Source organism: Dermochelys coriacea, chromosome 18, assembly GCF_009764565.3.
Source record: "Dermochelys coriacea isolate rDerCor1 chromosome 18, rDerCor1.pri.v4, whole genome shotgun sequence".
NCBI lineage: Eukaryota > Metazoa > Chordata > Testudines > Dermochelyidae > Dermochelys > Dermochelys coriacea.
The window spans coordinates 12,612,063-12,632,096 of NC_050085.1; the positions used below are offsets into that span (position 1 = coordinate 12,612,063).

At 39.6% G+C, this 20,034-nt stretch overlaps 1 protein-coding gene across 1 annotated transcript in view; it reads right to left on the minus strand.

Moving 5' to 3' along the window:
* Nucleotides 1-19,128, minus strand: part of UBE4B (ubiquitination factor E4B) — a gene marked incomplete at its 5' end in the record, with an annotated part of 54,886 nt that extends 35,758 nt beyond the window's left edge. Inside the window, 5 exons of the mRNA XM_043499808.1 lie at nt 1,411-1,639; nt 2,559-2,703; nt 6,743-6,830; nt 7,388-7,523; nt 18,909-19,128. Of these exons, the coding sequence (XP_043355743.1) occupies nt 1,411-1,639; nt 2,559-2,703; nt 6,743-6,830; nt 7,388-7,523; nt 18,909-19,128 (818 nt within the window). The remainder of the gene's footprint in view (nt 1-1,410; nt 1,640-2,558; nt 2,704-6,742; nt 6,831-7,387; nt 7,524-18,908) is intronic.
* Between the last annotated feature and the right edge of the window lie 906 nt (nt 19,129-20,034).

Here is a 20,034-nt window from a genome sequence, read left to right on the forward strand (position 1 = left end):
ATAGAACCTTGGCTACCCATTCCTATAATAGACCCCAACCTCTGGCTGAGTTACTGAAGTCCTCAAATCATGATTTAAAGACTTCAAGTTACAGAGAATCACCATTTACACTAGTTTAAACAAGCAAGTGATCGTGCCCCATGCTGCAGAGGAAGGTGAAAAAATCCCAGGGTCTCTGCTACTCTGATGTGGAGGGAAATTCCTTCCCGACCCCACATATGGGGATCGGTTGGACCCTGAGTACGTGGGCAAGACCTACCAACTAGACAGCTGGGATAGAATTCTCTGTAACTCAGAGTCCTTCTCATACAGTGTCCCATGACCTGCTGTTGGAAATATCTGCTGCCACAGATCAGCTATATGCCATTGTAGACTGTCCCATCATACCTCTCCCTCCACACACTTATCAAGTTCAGTCTTGAAGCCAGTTAGATTCTTTTGTCCCCACTACTCCCCTTGGAAGGCTGTTTCAGAACTTCACTTCTCTGATGGTTACAAACCTTTGTCCAATTTCAAGCCTAAACTTGTTGATGGCTAGTTTATATCCATTTATCTTCAATGGAGCTATATCAGTTTATATCAGCTGAGGATCTGGCCCTAATGACCAAATGTGCATTTAACCACGGGCATCCAGTCAAAAGTGGGAAGAACATGCTGGTGCAGCAGGATGAAACTTTTTTTTTTTTAATCCTCTATACCAAAGGTAGACAACCTATGGCATGCTTGCCAAAGGTGACACGCGAGCTGATTTGCAGTGGCACTCACACTGCCCGAGTCCTGGCCACTGGTCCGGGGGGCTCTGCGTTTTAATTTAAATTTAAATGAAGCTTCTTAATCATTTTAAAAACCTTATTTACTTTACATACAACAATCATTTAGTTATATATTATAGAGACTTATAGAAAAAGAGACCTAAAAATGTTAAAATGTATTACTGGCATGCAAAACCTTAAATTAGAGTGAATAAATGAAGACTCGGCACACCACTTCTGAAAGGGTGCCGACCCCTGCTCTATACTTATTGCTTTTGTGGCATTTCGAGGCCCATATGAAGCAGGAGACATTAAATGCAAGAACTCAGGATTTGTTTACACTACAGCAGCATAACTATGGCACCGTAGCTATGCTGCTGTAACCCCATCGTTTAGACACTACAGCAAAGGAAGGAGTTGTTCTGTCACGGCACTAACTCCACCTATTTGTGGTAGTGAGGTTGACAGAAGCATTCTTCTGTTGAACTACCAATGTCTACACCAGGGGTTAAGTCAGAAGAGCTACGTAAGGGGAGTGTCATTTTTCACACTCCTTGAGCTACATAGTTATGTCAATCTACCTTTTAAGTGTAGACCTGGCCTAAGGCTCCCCTTACCTACACTTACAAAACCAACATTCTAGTGTACCCAAAGTTACCTGGATAAGGAGCTGGAACCAAAGGAGCCCACATTACAGAATATAGGACTTGTTCCTGGGTTGGAGCCAGTGTTTAGAATCAGATTTCTGTCAGGTGACCGGGCAGCTGCTGCAATTGGCTGGGATGTGGCCGTCAGGCTGGCAAATGGGTTTTCGTCCCTCGACTGGGTGGACATCATCAGAACTTCCATTAAAATCTGGCCAATCAAGTCCTTAAAATCTGAGAACACTGAAGAGGACAGTAAGAACATTAGGGACTGCTGAGGTGATGAGGATTCTCCTGAGGGACCTCGGTGGTTAACCCAACCAAAATATTTTCTTCTATTTCCATAAATTAAATGCTATTGTTGCCAATAGCAATAGACTAGGTTACTTTATTTTAACAAAAAATTAATCATTTGGTCTCTATCATCTCGGGTTTTGAGAAGACAGCAACATGCAAGCTCAAGGTTTGTGGAGAATGTAAAGAATTGTGCATGGTCTAATGTCATTATTGTGGACATTACAGATAATTTTCTTTTTAAACTCTCTTGTATTTTCCTTCCTTTTGTCGAATAAGGTCACAGAATGTCAAGGGAAATCACAAGTTTAAATTAGCAATGAAGTGTTTAGGTATCTAGTAATCAGTCATTTATAACTGACAAAATGGTGATCAATCTAATAGACAACAGACTTCCTTAGTTTTATTAAATGAACAGCAGCCATATCTATTCTGATACAATATTGAATACTTCAATTTAAAAGGGTTTTTGAAAGATTCAGAAGCATTGCAACGCTGGCACAATAGTTTCCCAATAACAGATTGATCAATTTTATAAAGGCAGTTGACTTCAATGGGAGCTGCTGGTGCTCAGCACTTTGAAGGATCTTGCCTTTGTCCATGTATTGTGACCCCATTGTAATGGCACCTGCTGATGACAAATGCATTTTGTGCTCAATAACATCTGCATCAAGCAAAGAACGCAGCTAGAAAAGCATCAAGCATCACTGCAGCATCAGTTATATGACTGCAGCCGAACAAAAAGAGAGAGATGAAGCTGGACAACAAGCCAGCCACACCGTCTTAATTTTTGAAAACAGAGACATGACTCCTCCAATCTGTTCTTTCATACTCTAACTAGCACTATCGGAACGACTGAAGTTCCTACCTTCTTTTGGGTTCTGCTTAAATTGCTCAGAGAACGAAGTGAGAAAGATGACGTCTCTGTCTCGGTCCTTCCAGGATACTCTGAAGATCTTACAGACCATCTGTAAGGCCTGCTCCTCGGATACTTCCCATCCTGATGGAGGCTCCTTGTTGAGGGAAAAGGGAAACATTTTTTGCATTCATTTTGGTTTGGCTTATGCAAGTCAAAGTTTCAACAGGGACAATATGATACCTTAAATCAGCTCTGATGGCCAAAAGGAAACAGGACAAACAAAACCCAACACTTATTATCCATTCATTCTGTAAAGAAAATGTTCTGAAAGGATTCTTGCATGTCAGTTTGAAAGCCACAACTAGACTCTGGTAGCAGATTCTGGGTGCTTATGAAACGACAGTCATACAAGTATCAGAAGATATTTCAAAAAGTAAAATGATACAAAGAAGAGCTATAGGAGAAATGAAATAACGATAGCACACAACAATATGGTGCTAAGCAACTGGCATACATCATATTAGAAAATAGTGTGGGAGGAAGAAAAATTTTAGCCTGGATACTGGCACAACTCTACTCTTACACGGAGTTCTATGTTGATTTTAATTTTATTTAACGTCCACCCAGACCAGACAAGATCTCCATTTTTTAAGATTTCATCTCAAAATGAAAACCTAAAGATTTCCCCCTCTTTTTAATCTTTGTTTTACCAAAGAAAGACCAAGAAAAATAATTGTGTTGATACAACAGTTAAAAACCATTTCCAGTTAGCTGGCTTGCAGAATGTTAAATACAGAGGAATGCTCTTTATTCATGGCCCGATCCCACCTCTTTGAAGTTAGTGGGAGTATTTCCATTGACTTCAATGGGAGTAGGAGCAGTCTCTCGCACAAGTCAATGTCTCTTAAACAATTCTACACACAAGTTCCACTGTAAATGAAACTGCAGTCTGCACACTGTGATGCCTGGAAGCAACTGGGAATTTCCAGTTGCTAGATGAGACCTGAATGAATGTTAATAGGTCCCAGCAGATTTAATAAGTACTTTGTCAGAGAATACAAGAAAAAAAATAAACTGAGAAAATTAATCCTGATACCAAGTGAAAACTTTTGGTCATAAAACTTAGGGAGAACTGTTACAAACTGCTGCTTGCTCAATCTAGCTTTTGTTCCACCCAGTCCCAAAGCTTTGCCTCTCTTTAGAAAGAGGAAAGAGCAGGACAAAGTACTCAAAGGCCTGCCTCATTCCTCTCCTCCCTTCACTTAGTAAAGCCAAGTTAACTGTATTCAATTCCAAGGCAAAACAAGCTTCTCTGCAGTTACTCCCATCAAAAAGGTGTCACAATAAATAATTGCTAACACAAGGAATGAATTACGGTAGTTTTACAAAGGTGATGCCAGATTTTGGGGGGCATAAGTGGAAAAGTAGCTCAAGAAATAAGGGAAGCAAGTTTCAGATAATCATCATTTGCATAGAGGGAGGAATTAATAGTGTTTAAAACCCTTTCCAGAACATATATGTAACCAGCAACCTTTGTTCTCCATCATGGCTGGCAAGGCTAACTGTAATTAGACACAAGAATCACTCAAGAACACTGACAATACTTGTTGCATAAAGGTCAGTGGTTTCTGCCTAAAATTGTTTCTTCTTTTTCTCTCTAGCACTTCCCAGCAAGAACCCTGCACTTGGAGCTCTATGATGTAGGGCACGTCCAACCGGTTCCCAAACACCTTTTGTTGGGACACACTGGTTACTGGATTGGTGATTCGACCATCCTCACCCCACTCTCCTAATTTCATCACACCAAAACCCAACACACCTGCCATCTTTTCTATTCTCTTTCCTTCTCATCAGCAAATGCTGACTTTTTAATGGCAACAAATGCAGCTACTGACTTAAACAATACAAGTCACCTGATGTGGTCAGCATTGGAATAGCCAAAACCCATATGCCTTTGTTCTCATTTTACCATACATCAGTTTCCAATGCATGCTAAAGTTGTCAATTACATAAAGTAAACAGACCAGATCACATCACAATGACAAAATACCAGCAAATGCAATTTTAAGCCACAACAGTTAAGAGATGGAAAAAAGCCTGTTGGATCAAAGCCCATTCTCCTGGAAGAGTATGGCATAGTTATCAAATAGAACACATCAGGTATTCAGCTGATATTGAGCTTTTTAAAAAGTATCAGGATAACTCAGTAACTTCTGAAGAAGCTGCTCTGTTTAAAAAAGAAAGGTTGGCAGGGGAGGGAGAAAATCCAAACTGGAAAAAACTGAAAAATAAAAAAAAAATAAAAAACTGATACAGGTTAGCACTCAAGATCCAGCAGAGATTGCCTCAATTTCCTTACCACTCCCACAAAAGTTATCTACCACTATTGTTTCATATTTTTCCATCCCTCCTCTGCAACCAAGAAACAATATACATTTCTACGGACCTCAAATAATCTAAAAGCTTGGGCAGGATACGGTAACTTAGTGTAAATTCAATTAACAACTGTAAGGTATGTAAAATTAAACTGGTACTATTTCTATTTCACACAACACAAGAACCTATAGGGAATTAAACCCCAAACTCTTCTGCTTCCTTTTCATGCAAACAAAAAGGCTTCAATACTGACATTATCAAAATATCAAAGTTATTCTAAAATAATACCCACATTTTCCATGCAGAAGGAAGGGAAGGAAATTTCCTACTTATAAAATGGTTTTGGGGTGCCTCCTTTCCAATTCATTCACTCAGAGTAGTCAGAAGGCTAAAGAGGAATCAAGCCAAGTTTTCAAAGCTTCTTCGTACTCTTCACTGAGCCCCCCATTCAAGCCACCCTTGATTTTAAACTACTTATTTCACAGCAGCACAATGGAAGCTGTCTGACTGCCTGGCTTGCAACCAGAGCCTGATCAGAAAAATTAGTTCTGCATCAGAGTTATTGCAACATGGCTCAAAGCCAGACTTTCACCAACTGAGTTTATTAATGACAGTACAGAGGTAAACAAAGGCTTAGAAGGAGCACTGCGAAAATTGTTGGTGGAAGCCTCTCCATACCCACGTTAAGGCCGCATTTCTAGCATTGGACCCAGAATCAAGTGATAACTTTGGAATGAATCTGATCTTTGGGTCTGGTTCCCCCCTGTTCTGCTCTTCAGGGTCCCAGCCCTTGTCTGGATGTGTGGGAGAGCTAGCTGCTCTTCTTTCTCTCTTTTGTAATAAATAATAAATAATAATAATAATACCTAACTCATATAGTGCTTTTCATTAGGAGATCTGAAAGTGTTTTACAAAGGAGAACATGGTCTTCAAAATTATACCAGTTATTTCCTGTAACAAGTGTTTGCTTTGATCTAATCCCATCACAGAAAAATCAGATTTTGAGGGTTAAACTAATTTTATTTCAAGGTATACTATCCCTCCCTAGGTCTCAAGGGCATTTTTCCCCAGAGTCCATCCACTGGAATGCTGAAGTTATTGTGCAGAAAACACTCTGAGACCATCCAATAGCTTGCTACAAAAGTTCATTATCTCATGATATCTCATGAGGTATCATGATTATCTCTTATGATAATCTCATAAGATTATCTCTTATCTTATCTCATGAGATGAGATAATGAACTTATCTCTGTCTTTTTTAGGTTTGACCAGGGAATTTGAGGAAGGGAGCGTAGTCAGATGAAGCCTGAAGGTTTGGTACTTCCCCTCAAAAACATCTATGTGGTACAAAGGTGAGTGATCCAATGGAAGACAGATTAAGAGCAATACTGTATATTGCTCTTCCATCAATCTGACTATTGTTCCACATCTTTTGGGGGGCCTACCAAAGATTGATTTGGATTAGGGACATTTCTCTAAGTCTGATTTAAAACTTCTAGCGGTAAAAGGGAAAGCAAGACATCTGCATGGAAAAATTGAGAGCAAAGCCAGTATCATAATGCTCATCTATTAGTCCATCTGCCTCACTAATACAAGTAAAAGGCAGTAGACCGAGTCTAAGACAAAGTCTTCGTAAAACAAACTTAATACTTTATGAAACAGTAGCATGCATTACGTTAAACAAAAGAGTCATGCTTTAAATTTAAACATTAAGTTGCATAATCCAAGTAAGCGCGCTTATAAAATGCAAGAGCTAAAGGTCACAATACAGAGTTTCTACATCTGGCCTGAAATGAAAGACTCTGGGACTAGCCAACCTTATCAGTCAGGCTCTTTTTCTCTCTGCGATCATTCTCATCGACCTCCATGTTCTCTATTCCTGAATCTACATCCACTTGGGACATACTGTAAGAGGAAAGAACAGAAGAGCTCATTAATTGCTGGAAACCCAAAGATAGTTCTTTATGAAGATGCTGACTAAAGGAGTGTTCTTTTAAATGGAAACTGCTCAGGAAAAAGGACGGATGCATGGGAATAGCCAGATCCATAAATGTGGCAATTAAGTTACTAGTCAGTAAATGGGTCTTTTGGGTCTGACTCTCATATTATGTTTGCTTTAAATACAAGAAATATGACTCTGAATTTCTTAAGCAGGCAAAGAAAAATATACACCCATTCCATCTTACAATTTATTTTTAATACAGTTATTAAGTCACACCCATTAGCATGCTGGTCACTTGTAATGGCTAGGATGACGCTCTGTATTGTAACAGTTTAGGAGAAGGAGACTCCATTAAAAAGACAGGGCATAGCACAAGGTTATACACTGTAGGAAATAATACAACATTTTAAACTTGACCTTAAACATGGTTGGGAGGGGAGGATAAAGAGTATTTTCTTTGTACATATTTAGATGGCCTGTAGAGCAGTATCTGCTTGGTAGTATAAGCAGCATTCTTTACCTTTTCTCACAGGTGACACTATCAATATCCATGCTCTGGGACCGGGAAAGAGACTGAGATTGTGTTTCAAGGCTGTTAGATGGGGAACTGCTGAGTGAACTCACTCCTTCACTGCTCTGGCTTCGGTGGGCTACTCCTAAAGAAAAGCAACAACCAGATTAGTGCTGCAGAGATTCGAAGCCACCACATAATTATCCAGTGAGATCCATGTAGTTTTTTGCAATCATTTCTCAAGCCAGCTATTAAGGATTCCAGATAATGCATTACAATATTGTTGCCACTGAATTACTGTATAGCCTCAGGCAAGTTTGTCTGCCTCTACTTCCTCTTCCCTGTCCGTAGAAGTAGAGGTAAGAATGCTTACCTGCAGCATGAACTAGAGAATGGAAGCTTAATTCATGTCTGTGAAATGCTCAGGGTTCCCTCTAAGAAAAGCACTGTTTGATTTTAAATAAACTCTTTGTGTTCTGTACATCTGAGGGATATGTGAAGCTGTAGTAATTCTATGTTTTAACTGTACCAAGGTTTACATATTCGAAAGATTTACATGTTGGCAGTGATTTATACCTGAGCTCAAAAAGAGGACTACGGGAATTTTTCCTCATTTCCAACCTGCTCAGGTAAGAAATATGGATATGTCAAATACACTTACCCAGCTCAATAACACCCTTCACCCATCCCTCCTCCTTCCAAAAAAATTGCACTGAAGTGATTAATGTGAGACCAAGGTAATCCATACTGGTGCTTTGATACAATTTCCCTACAGGTTTGTGAGGTCAGCCAGTTTCTAAAAATTAATCCTAAAGTAAATAAGGTACATGCTGTTAATAGACAAAACAAAACAGCCCTTGGGCTGTAGAAAGTGACTGACCAAATCAGAAGAAGTGCCTCACAGCAAATTGTTGCCAAGTTTTAAAGTTCATGGAGTCGTTTATAGATATATTATTAGATATGTGTAGGTATCACTGTGTGTCCATCCCTCTGACCCCATCCCTCATGTGGACAGATCACCCTCAGAGATGCACTCACACAAGCTAATAGTTTGCACCAAAAGCAGTTTATATGCAAATTCATTTTTGCCTTTGTGGGTTGGGCAGGAAGAAAAAAGGAATTTCCCTCTCTAGGCCTCCCTTCTGCAGAGACCCAACTCTCCTGTCTGAGGCAGGTTGGGTACGGTTATCTCTGGGTCCCACCAGTGCAGCCCCAGTCCACCTTCCCAAGCAAGGAAGAGAGGAACTAAGCTCACTATCAAACTCTGATCACTTCTAAGACAGTGCTATATGATGTCAAAAGACTGCCAGGTCATCCCAACCCCGTCTGTTTATCTATCTTCAGATGAACACAAAAGTTTTAGTCTTTACTGCAGAGTTAACCTCAGCTGTGACCCAAGTGTTGCCCATAAGCTGGTTCTCCTCCACACACTAAAACCTCCAACCTGAGTTCAGTGGTGCTTTCAACCCAAGCTAGCTGGCCGGTCATGGAGTACAGTCTCAACCCCAAGTGAGGCTTTCGCTTGGGTGGCATCCTACCCACTTAGCCGTGAGAATGCAGGCTAAGACCATTCAAATGCTTGTTGTTTTCCCATGATTCCTTCCATGTGCCCAGAAGGACAAACAAGTTCTCCCACAACTCAGTGGGAAAGAACCAGTGTGGCTCAACTTACTAAAGCACAAAGAACCACAGGATATGCCCCAGATATCCTAGAAATGCAAACAGATGAGTGCAGCACCAGCGAGGATAAAATAATTGAAGTGCAGCTATGCAATATGGCTAGGCTAACCTGGGTGCCAGTCAGCCAGGTTCTCTCTGATGTGACGGCGTGCACACCAGCATTCTAGGGTGTACAGAGAAATACACATACAAAATTCATATTAATGCAGAATAAACCTTGGATTCAAACAACTGAAAGCAGACTGAGTGCTACTGACATCCATATAGAGGTCAGCGCTGAAGTGCAGCACACTCCTAAAATTCCTGCCTGGTGATACTGGGTCAGGGAGAGGGATGTTAGGTTAAGTCTTGCCTACTAATAAATTACAAACTGTTATTGTAGCAGTTCTGTGGTATTATACTTGTGTACCGATAACTGGGCTCTTTGAAGACCAGGCAAAGAAAAAGGTATTAGCCTGCTTGTTTAATATGAAAGCAGCAGTGAATTCCACTCCTGTAGGGTTTTCCATCTGTTATTTACAAGACATTCCCCGAATAGTATTAAGTTTCAGGTTAAAAGTATAAAACCAGACTGACAATCTACTTTTAAATTCTAGCACTGGGTCTGTTCCAGCACTACTACTAAAATCTGTAGTAGCTTCTCCCATGCCTATGGCAGTATCACATTTTCAAGTTAATGTGAACAGTGAAGTAAAACAGATCCAGGATTAGGCCATTTTTTCTGCAAGTGGTTTTTTTTTTTTTTTTTAAACAGTTTCTTCACAAAATATTTCAAAGCCTTGACACAAATTTCAACTTCATGAGAAAATCTAAACAGCAAAAGTAAGGCCAGTCTGCAGAAGAATACAATTTGAAAAAAAAAACAACAACATTTTGTTTCATTTGGTCAAAATGAAGAAAAAGTTAAATAAAACACTTCTCAAAACTTTAAAAAAAAAACAAGCATCTGGTTGCATCCTCACTTTATAACAAAATGTTAGCAATAGCTATTTAAAAATGGGGTTGGGCCAGATTCTCTTTCTACATACGAGTGTACATCTGGAGTAATTCCATTGACTTCAATGGAGTTACACTGGTATAAATTAATTAAGTGAGAAGTTGTCAGATGTCCTTGTTTCTAGCAGTTTCTTCGTCCAATATGGAAAAGGACTTTTGTATTTTTAAATCCACGTTATAAACATGGTATGGAAGACAGTATGCACTCTGGCATAATTTGGCTAAATGGTCAAAAAAAATCCCTATTCAACTTGGTCAGGGACCTACACTAGAAACAACCATATGGTTATTGTTAGGAAAGTTTCAGCTGCAATGCAGAGAGGATGTCAATAAATCAGCTCCACACATACACATACAAAAAGTACCGTGTTGGGGGAATCATGTTATAATACAGCATGGTCCCATCTATCAGAATTTGAGGGGGTACTATTGTATCTTAACATGATTCCGGTATACACAGTAACATTGAAACAAATAGCCAAAAATAGGGCATATTTTGAAAAGGGTCACAGTTATAAGAAAAGGAGTACTTGTGGCACCTTAGAGACTAACAAATTTATTTGAGCATAAGCTTTTGTGAGCTTACAGCTCACTTCAACGGATGCATTCAGTGGAAAATACAGTGGGGAGATTTATATACACAGAGAACATGAAACAATGGGTGTTACCATACACACTGTAAGGAGAGTGATCAGGTAAGGTGAGCTATTATCAGTGGGGGGGGAAAGGGGGAACCTTTTGTAGTGATAATCAAGGTGAGCCATTTCCAGCAGTTGACAAGAATGTGTGAGGAACAGTGGGGGGGGGAGGGGATAAACATGGGGAAATAGTTTTACTTTGTGTAATGACCCATCCACTCCCAGTCTCTATTCAAGCCTAAGTTAATTGTATCCAGTCTGCAAATTAATTCCAATTCAGCAGGCTCTCGTTGGAGTCTGTTTTTGAAGTTTTTTTGTTGAAGAATTGCCATTTTTAGGCCTGTAATGTTACAGTTATGTCTCTATAACACCCCTTAAAATGAAGGTTAACTTTTTCTATGGGTTTCCTGGGGTCTTAGTTCTCGGAACACTTCTGATAACAAGTACAGATTTAGCTTCCAAAAAGAACTGAACTATTGACAAAGTGTAATGATGGCCCAGTAACTTGATGGGGATGGAGCAACACTAAATTAGTATGCACTCCTTAAAGCTTTGCCATGCTAAGGGCAGATGAAGAGACACCAGCTGACAGTTAAGTACACCAACTGTACTTGCATCCGATGAAGTGAGCTGTAGCTCACGAAAGCTTATGCTCTAATAAATTTGTTAGTCTCTAAGGTGCCACAAGTACTCCTTTTCTTTTTGCGAATACAGACTAACACGGCTGCTACTCTGAAACCTGTACACCAACTGGTTACTCTCAAAGCCATCTTCTACATCAAAAATAGATTTCTTAATGTTAATGTATAACTGGAATTTTGAGATGCTTTCTTCGGATGATTTGAAATGCATATTGCAGAGCTCAGTTTTAAAATCTTCTAAATTATTTATGGAAGCTAGTGGGGACATTTATTTGCTCTTACTGCTAAACTATGTCAGCCTCCCAATTCCCCAGATTAGGTGGCTTGAAAGTAATCATCTGATGAAGTGAGCTGTAGCTCACGAAAGCTTATCCTCAAATAAATTTGTTAGTCTCTAAGGTGCCACAAGTACTCCTTTTCTTTTTGCAGATACAGACTAACACGGCTGCTACTCTGAAACTAGTTATCAATGGTAATCGACTCTTCTGTTAAAAAAAAAAGTAGATAAATAATTAGAGTGAACCCAGCCAACCCTCCCCATTTCAGCATGGAAGGAGAAGCTTTTGGGCAAAATCTGTGTGTGGACAGAATTTTATAGTCACTATATTTTTGTGCATTTCTTTTTATTTCACTGTATATGCTAAAAGCCACATGTAATGTAATCATACCTTCTCAACGTTAGTTAATTAGCTAATGTCTGTGCACCTTTTTGAAGATTTAAAGTTCCATGTAAATGCTAGGTATTAACAGAGGTACCAGTAGGTTCAGATTTGCAGGAGGCAAATATTAGAGCTCAAGTGCTCTCTCCTGAAAAGTATGGCAGCTGCTCTCTTCTGAAAAGTATGGCAGATTCATGCAGCAAAGTAGACCTGGAATAGCCACTGTTCTGTAAATTCAACCACCATTTTGGATTCCATCCACTTACAGGGTAATCCCAACGCAAACTAATAGTTTTAAAATTACAAACTAAAATAAGACAAGATAAAAAGGAACAGAACAAGCACTTCGTTTTAATGAGTACGATTTGCAAACCATCACCTGCCAAGCCTGATCAGGCAGTGTGTCCAAACCCTGCTTAGCAGGAGTTCTGTGGCCTTGAAATGAGGCCTTAAAAAAAGAAGAGTTCATAGAAGACGGGGTAATAACCGCTCTCTCTTGAAAAGGGGAAAAAGCAAATCTCCATATCTCCAGGAACAGGGCATAAGCCTTTAACCTCTGAATCAAATGGGGTAGGAATGCAGTCTAGCGGCCAGAGCATACCACCAGGAGCCCAGACTATTCCTGACTCCACTTCCCTTTGTGCAAAGTGCATATAATACTTAACTTCCTCAGACAGGTTTTGTGTCTGAAGTGTACTCTGAGATCATTAGAAGAATGGCATAATAGATGTGCAAGGTATTATTAATTAGCATGTATACCAGAAATACAGTTAAACTAAGATTAACAAAACATCACAGTTCTGTGGCTGAAAAGACAAGTATCCTCTATAGAGTGGTATGAAAACACAGAAGGAATATGTAACTCACTCCTGCCACGATTTACATGGTAAATTTAACAGTTGTGAACAAAAACAAAGGAATGTGGTAAGTGTGGTTTAACAATCTATGTTGGGCTGAAGCTGACAATTAGCGTGTCATTTCTAACAGCATTCTCAGCCTTTGTGAACTACAGCTCACTTCATCGGATGCATCCGATGAAGTGAGCTGTAGCTCACGAAAGTTTATGCTCAAATAAATTTGTTTGTCTCTAAGGTGCCACAAGTCCTCCTTTTCTTTTTTGCAGATACAGACTAACATGGCTGCTTCTCTGAAACCAGCCAATTAAGCATTCTCTAAAAATGAGGAGGAAAAGTGGGATCTGGGATCCTGTAAAACAAGTTAAATTTTGCTGCAATGCCCATCGGTCAACATTAGATATTCACAAATTATTCAACTTCATGGATGAGAAAAAATAAATCCCACTGAAATGAGAGAGATTATGGAATGCATGCTACAGTCTTGATCTTGCAAATCCTTGCAAAATGCACAAATCTGTTGCAATCCAGCACAAATGATGGCTAAATGCAAGCTCAAGGAAGCATAAACCTCAGGTATACCCCTCAACGCTTAGTAAAAGCAAGCATAAGGCTTCATTTACATTAAGGAAATTTGCAACAGTGTAACTACATTGATGTAGTTACACCAGTGCTAATCCTTTATGTAAACGTGCTGCACGAGTTTAAAGCAAGCCTTACATTAGTGCAGGATACATTACTACGTGTCTGGTTTAAGGTATCCTGGTGTAACCCCTGCTTTGTTTCAGTACAGTGCCTGAGCAAACATCCATTTAGTAACTTCAGCGCAAATGTCCTTAATGTAGACAAGACCCAATGGCGCCAGTACACCTACTTCATTATCTACAGACAATGCAGGGGCAGAGAGAATAGACCTATGAGCAGAAAATGGAGGTGGTAAGCATGATCCTCCATCATGCTCATGAGGTGCAAAGCTCTGCATGCCTCCCAGGGCCTTGCTCCTGCTATTAGACAAAAGCACCTTGGTGGTCACACTGCAATACTCAGTTTGGGATCAGGGGCCCCTAGACCGCCTGTCACTTTCTATCTTGAGATAATTTGCACAACACCTCACACCTGCATTGTGCTGGAACAAATACTCCATGAAACATTTGACCTTCAAAACTCAGTCTCTCTTTAAAATAAAAGAATGCAAATGGAAACACTGTAAATACATATTGATGTGCATTGAACACATACGTTGTATGTGTCTCACTCCCTTATTTTATTTATTATTTCCAGGGTCTCTAAATATGCTTCTCAAATAGGGACAAAGTAATAAGAGTCTTTTCCACCAAATGGATCCTGTGCTCTGACCTCACCATGGTATGCAACTCCTCACACAAAGGGACACTTACTAGGACATTATTTTGCTAGAGCTGCTCTCTTCACATCTAAAGGAATTAAAATCCTCTGCAGTCATTTTAGTTTCAGAGTAGCAGCCGTATTAGTCTGTATTTGCAAAAAGAAAAGGAGTACTTGTGGCACCTTAGAGACTAACAAATTTATTTGAGCGTAAGCTTTCGTGAGCTACAGCTCACTTCATCAGATGCATTTGGTGGAAAAACCAGAGGGGAGATTGATATACACACACAGAGAACATGAAACAATGGGTTTATCATACACACTGTAAGGAGAGTGATCACTTAAGATAAACCATCACCAGCGGCACTGCGATGGGTACCCGCTTGGCCCCACAGTATGCCAACATTTTTATGGCTGAATTAGAACAACACTTCCTCAGCTCTCGTCTCCTAATGCCCCTACTCTACTTGCGCTACATTGATGACATCTTCATCATCTGGACCCATGAAAAAGAAGCCCTTGAGGAATTCCACCAGGATTTCAACAATTTCCATCCCACCATCAACCTCAGCCTGGACCAGTCCACACAAGAGATCCACTTCCTGGACACTACGGTGCTAATAAGCGATGGTCACAGAAACACCACCCTATATCGGAAACCTACTGACCGCTATTCCTACCTACATGCCTCTAGCTTTCATCCAGATCATACCACACGATCCACTGTCTACAGCCAAGCTCTACCAGATAACCGCATTTGCTCCAACCCCTCAGACAGAGACAAACACCTACAAGATCTCTATCATGCATTCCTATAACTACAATACCCACCTGCTGAAGTGAAGAAACAGATTGACAGAGCCAGAAGAGTACCCAGAAGTCACCTACTACAGGACAGGCCCAACAAAGAAAATAACAGAACGCCACTAGCCATCACCTTCAGCCCCCAACTAAAACCTCTCCAACGCATCATCAAGGATCTACAACCTATCCTCAAGGATGACCCATCACTCTCACAGATCTTGGGAGACAGGCCAGTCCTTGCTTACAGACAGCCCCCCAAGCTGAAGCAAATACTCACCAGCAACCACACACCACACAACAGAACCACCAACCCAGGAACCTATCCTTGCAACAAAGCACGTTGCCAACTCTGTCCACATATCTATTCAGGGGACACCATCATAGGGCCTAATCACATCAGCCACACTATCAGAGGCTCGTTCACCTGCGCATCTACCAATGTGATATATGCCATCATGTGCCAGCAATGCCTCTCTGCCATGTACATTGGTCAAACTGGACAGTCTCTATGTAAAAGAATGAATGGACACAAATCAGACATCAAGAATTATAACATTCAAAAACCAGTTGGAGAACATGTCAATCTCTCTGGTCACTCGATTACAGACCTAAGAGTGGCTATCCTTCAACAAAAAAGCTTCAGAAACAGACTCCAGCAAGAGACTGCTGAATTGGAATTAATTTGCAAACTGGATACAATTAACTTAGGGTTGAATAGAGACTGGGAATGGATGAGTCATTACACAAAGTAAAACTATTTTCCCATGTTATTTCTCCCCCCCATCCCACCCCACCCCCCACTGTTCCTCAGATATTCTTGTTAACTGCTGGAAATAGCCTACCTTGCTTGTCACCATGAAAGGCTTTCCTCCTCCCCCCCCCCCCCCCCCCCGCTGCTGGTGATGGCTTATCTTAAGTGATCACTCTCCTTACAGTGTGTATGATAAACCCATTGTTTCATGTTCTCTGTGTGTGTATATCAATCTCCCCTCTGGTTTTTCCACCAAATGCATCCAATGAAGTGAGCTGTAGCTCACGAAAGCTTATGCTCTAATAAATTTGTTAGTCTCTAAGATGCCACAAGTACTCCTTTTCTTTTTGCGAATACAGACTAACACGGCTGCTACTCTGAAACCTAACATTGTTTCAGTAATCAGTACTATGGAAAGTGAACACTGTACTTTAACTAATGATTTTATGCTTTTGGCCATGACAAACCAACATCTCATGCATCCCTAGGCTATGGGTTTCTAGAACAGACTAATAAATTTGCCAGACTGACCTCCCCAGGTAAACAAACTGTGACCCATGAATCTCTCAATGCCAACTGGTAAGAGGGTTACAAGAATATCCTGATTCTGGTATGTATATTTTGGTTCACCAAAGAATGTCATGTGAGTTCTTAAATGAAAGCCAAGGTCACACTGGTCATTAATATAATTGAGAATTCTAGGTACAGATACTATGTAAGGAATTATGTATGTATACTGAAAATGTGTTTTAAAGTCTGTATCAAGACAGAGTTACAAAGGCAGACGAGATATTTATTCACCTGTCTCTCTGGCATACAAATTAAGCATTGCAAGATAACACAATGGGGAATCATTTACACAGAGTTAAGTGGAGGGAAGGGGAGTGTGTATGAAATCAACAAGGAGGCAGCACACTGAGAATTAGCCATGGCTGGTGATCCTAACTCTGGGTACAGAAAATAAACTTTGTAAGATACAAAGAGAAAGCAAGACAGATACCTAGGAAGTAGGTGTACCTTTATTCTTCACCTAGGAAATAAAAGGACAGCGCATTTACATTGATGAAAATGGGATCTCTGCCTACCATGGTGGAAGACACTGCAAAAGGCTTCAGGTGAGTTAAGAACTCTTTAGACAGGCGGTTAGCTTGGTAAATTAAGATTAATCTCTAGGATGATTATTATGATTTTATTTTATATGCAACCCCCTTTTTTCCATTATCCTTACTCATGGACTCTTGAAACTTTGATAATAAATTTACCGTTTTCACTATAAATATATCTCAGTTCTGTGGTGTGAAGCTAGATGCTGATCCTTAGTTGAATCAGGCAAGCTGTTGTATATACTGCTCTCTTGGGGACCACAGACCTGGTATTTCTGTGAGCATTCAGTAAATAAAGGACTGGACACTACAGGGGAATGCTTCAAAATAATTCAGGGACTGGGTGATATTTATTGTTAACCTGCAAGGCAAAGCAAGGCCTGGAATAGCCCAGAGTAGATTGTCTGTCTGGCTAACAGCAGGCTGGTGATGTCAAGGACCCAATACTCAGTTAAACACAAGTCAGTGTCTCTCTCTCTCTCTCTGGCTAGAAGCAGGGGGTAATAACGTGACTCCCAGTCCTCCTGGGTATTCCAAGAACCATCACACAAACTACATGGACTCTGCACCCTTCCTACTGAGTTACGTACAGGACTATCAGGTTGTTTCTTTGTTTTTTTTTTCATCACCTTTGCTTCTGTCTCATTTCTTTTTAATCACAAGGCCAGTGTACTGTTTTAAACTGTAACTGTAATTAGCTTTTCTCTGGAAATGCTTTTAATAACTACTCTCTGTCATAACTGAAATGCAGAGAAATGGGCAGTAGAAAGAATAGGTAAAAAACAACCCATTATGACAAGTCAACACTATAACAAGGAGTCAGAGTTCTAACTAGTCCTGACACAGGACTGTATGTAATAAAAGGAGGAGGTTTCCAGCCTTCTAGGTTGACTTTACTGAATGTATGTTCCAAAGGACATAACCATCAACCCAACATATTAGACAAAGGCTCACAATGCAAATAAGTCATGCGCTAGCTTGATCTGCACAGGCATAGAAAAATATTTTTCATTATCCCCCAACTATTTAACGTCTCTCTGATCTTTTAGTAGCAGTTTGCTAAAAATAGCAAATCACCACCTTTGAAATACTGAACATTTAAAAAAAAAAAATCTCAGTTCAGTGCCTCCCATTTCATAAAACTATAAACATGGAATATAATTTGTGATTACAGATGAAGTTCATAATATTTGGCAAGTGTGCCAAGTTTAGATCAAAACCCAGATTTTAAGTAAAAATTGCATAATTAACTCTGTCTCAACAAAAGAACATCCCTCTTCCCATTCTCACCTGCTCATTTTAAAAATAAAATAAATAAATAAAAAGGAATTAGTCTGGTTTGGACATTTTCCAAGCCTTCTGACTCCTAGATTCACAAGAGTTGTAACTGAAAGTGATTCTACCTTTACCCTCCAGAAATGTTAGAAGACTGTTTTTCCCTTTATTTATTGACTTCACACACTTTGCTCCTATAAACAATACATAGAGATACCACATGCATCATTCAAATGCACCAAACACTAGTAATGCACGATCTGAAACAAAACTGGACTTTGGGACTGAGTGTTGAAGTCCAGCTAGAAACCAAAACAAAAAGAAAAAAGTTATTTAAAATCTTAGATAATCTAAAAGGCAGATGGGAAAAAAATGTTCTTTCTTGTTCAGATTACTCAGAAGATGTAAGCATTGTCAACTATCATCTAAATTAGATACTTCACTCTACACCATGTTTTAATTCTGAGTAAACTTTGTTTTAGAAGCATTTGTAATTCCCTCTCTCCAAAAAAAATTATACAGAAGAGCTCTCTCCTTTACTGGTTGCCAAAAGAAAATTAAAGTAATTTAAAATATGTTAATGCATTCACCTAAACAATTGTATATAGCTTACCAGAAAATAATTAAATATATACAACATCAAAAAATATCCATTTTCCTCAACTCCTTTCAAATTATACCAGAAACAACTGTACCACTTGTATCATAGGTTTAAAATCTTCAATAGAATAATCACAACAACCACCACCACAAAATAATTCTTCAGTGATTAAGTTGCAACCTACCTGATGCGCCAATTGGAGAGGTAGCTGGGATCATATTATGGACATTCAGGCCAAAATTGGGGGATGGACCTGGGGCTGGCACTACTACAGGTGTTCCGGGTGGGTTCTCTCTTTGTGGAGAAGTAAGGGGGGTGGTGGGCTGGGAAGATGGTCCACCTGCAAGCCGAGCAAGGCGCCTTCGACGGATCTGTACAAAGAAAATAAGAAGTAAATAAAAGTACACACACACAGAATTTCACAAAGATTGCACCAACGGTCCTTCCAAGCAATATGCATATCAACCTCTACCAGAAGGCATAACCAAAAACAATAATATAATGTATGTCCCTTGATATAAAGGGAAACCTGCATTAAAGATCACCTCCAATAAGCAATCCGCCTGTCTTATGTGACCATTTTAAAATACCCCTAGAGTTTCCAGTACATTTTTGATATCTCTGAAGACCATCTCTACCGGCCAACCCAATTTGTGTTAGTCCTTTGAGTGGTCATTTAAGACAGGTTTCACTTCCTATTGCATAGCAATGTAAATACATATAACAATTCCCTTCCTCTATTTTAGCATTTGATGGAATAAACTATGTTCTTCTATAAAAGGGACCTTATCAACATAAATGTTGCCCAAATTTCATAACATCTAAGACCAAAGAGAAATGTTTGTATTTAAAAAAATGTCTAGTGAAAACAGTTATCTTTAATCAAAAGATCATTACCCAACAGTGTTTGAAACCCAAACATGAAGACTCTATACGTGACATTTTTCAGCCAAACAGAGAAATACAGAAAGTAAATGAAGAGATGAGCATCCTGCATCTAGGAGCAGTAAATAAGCATAAACTGACAGGTTAATTGGATTTTTAAAAAAATTCTATCCCTTAATGTGTTATTAATACACAAGTAAAGAAAAGGAGTACTTGTGGCACCTTAGAGACTAACAAATTTATTTGAGCATAAGCTTTCGTGAGCTACACCAAATGCATCCGATGAAGTGAGCTGTAGCTCACGAAAGCTTATGCTCAATAAATTTGTTAGTCTCGAAGGTGCCACAAGTATTCCTTTTCTTTTTGCGAATACAGACTAACACGGCTGCTACTCTGAAACAAGTAAAGAAGTGTGTTTGCTTGCA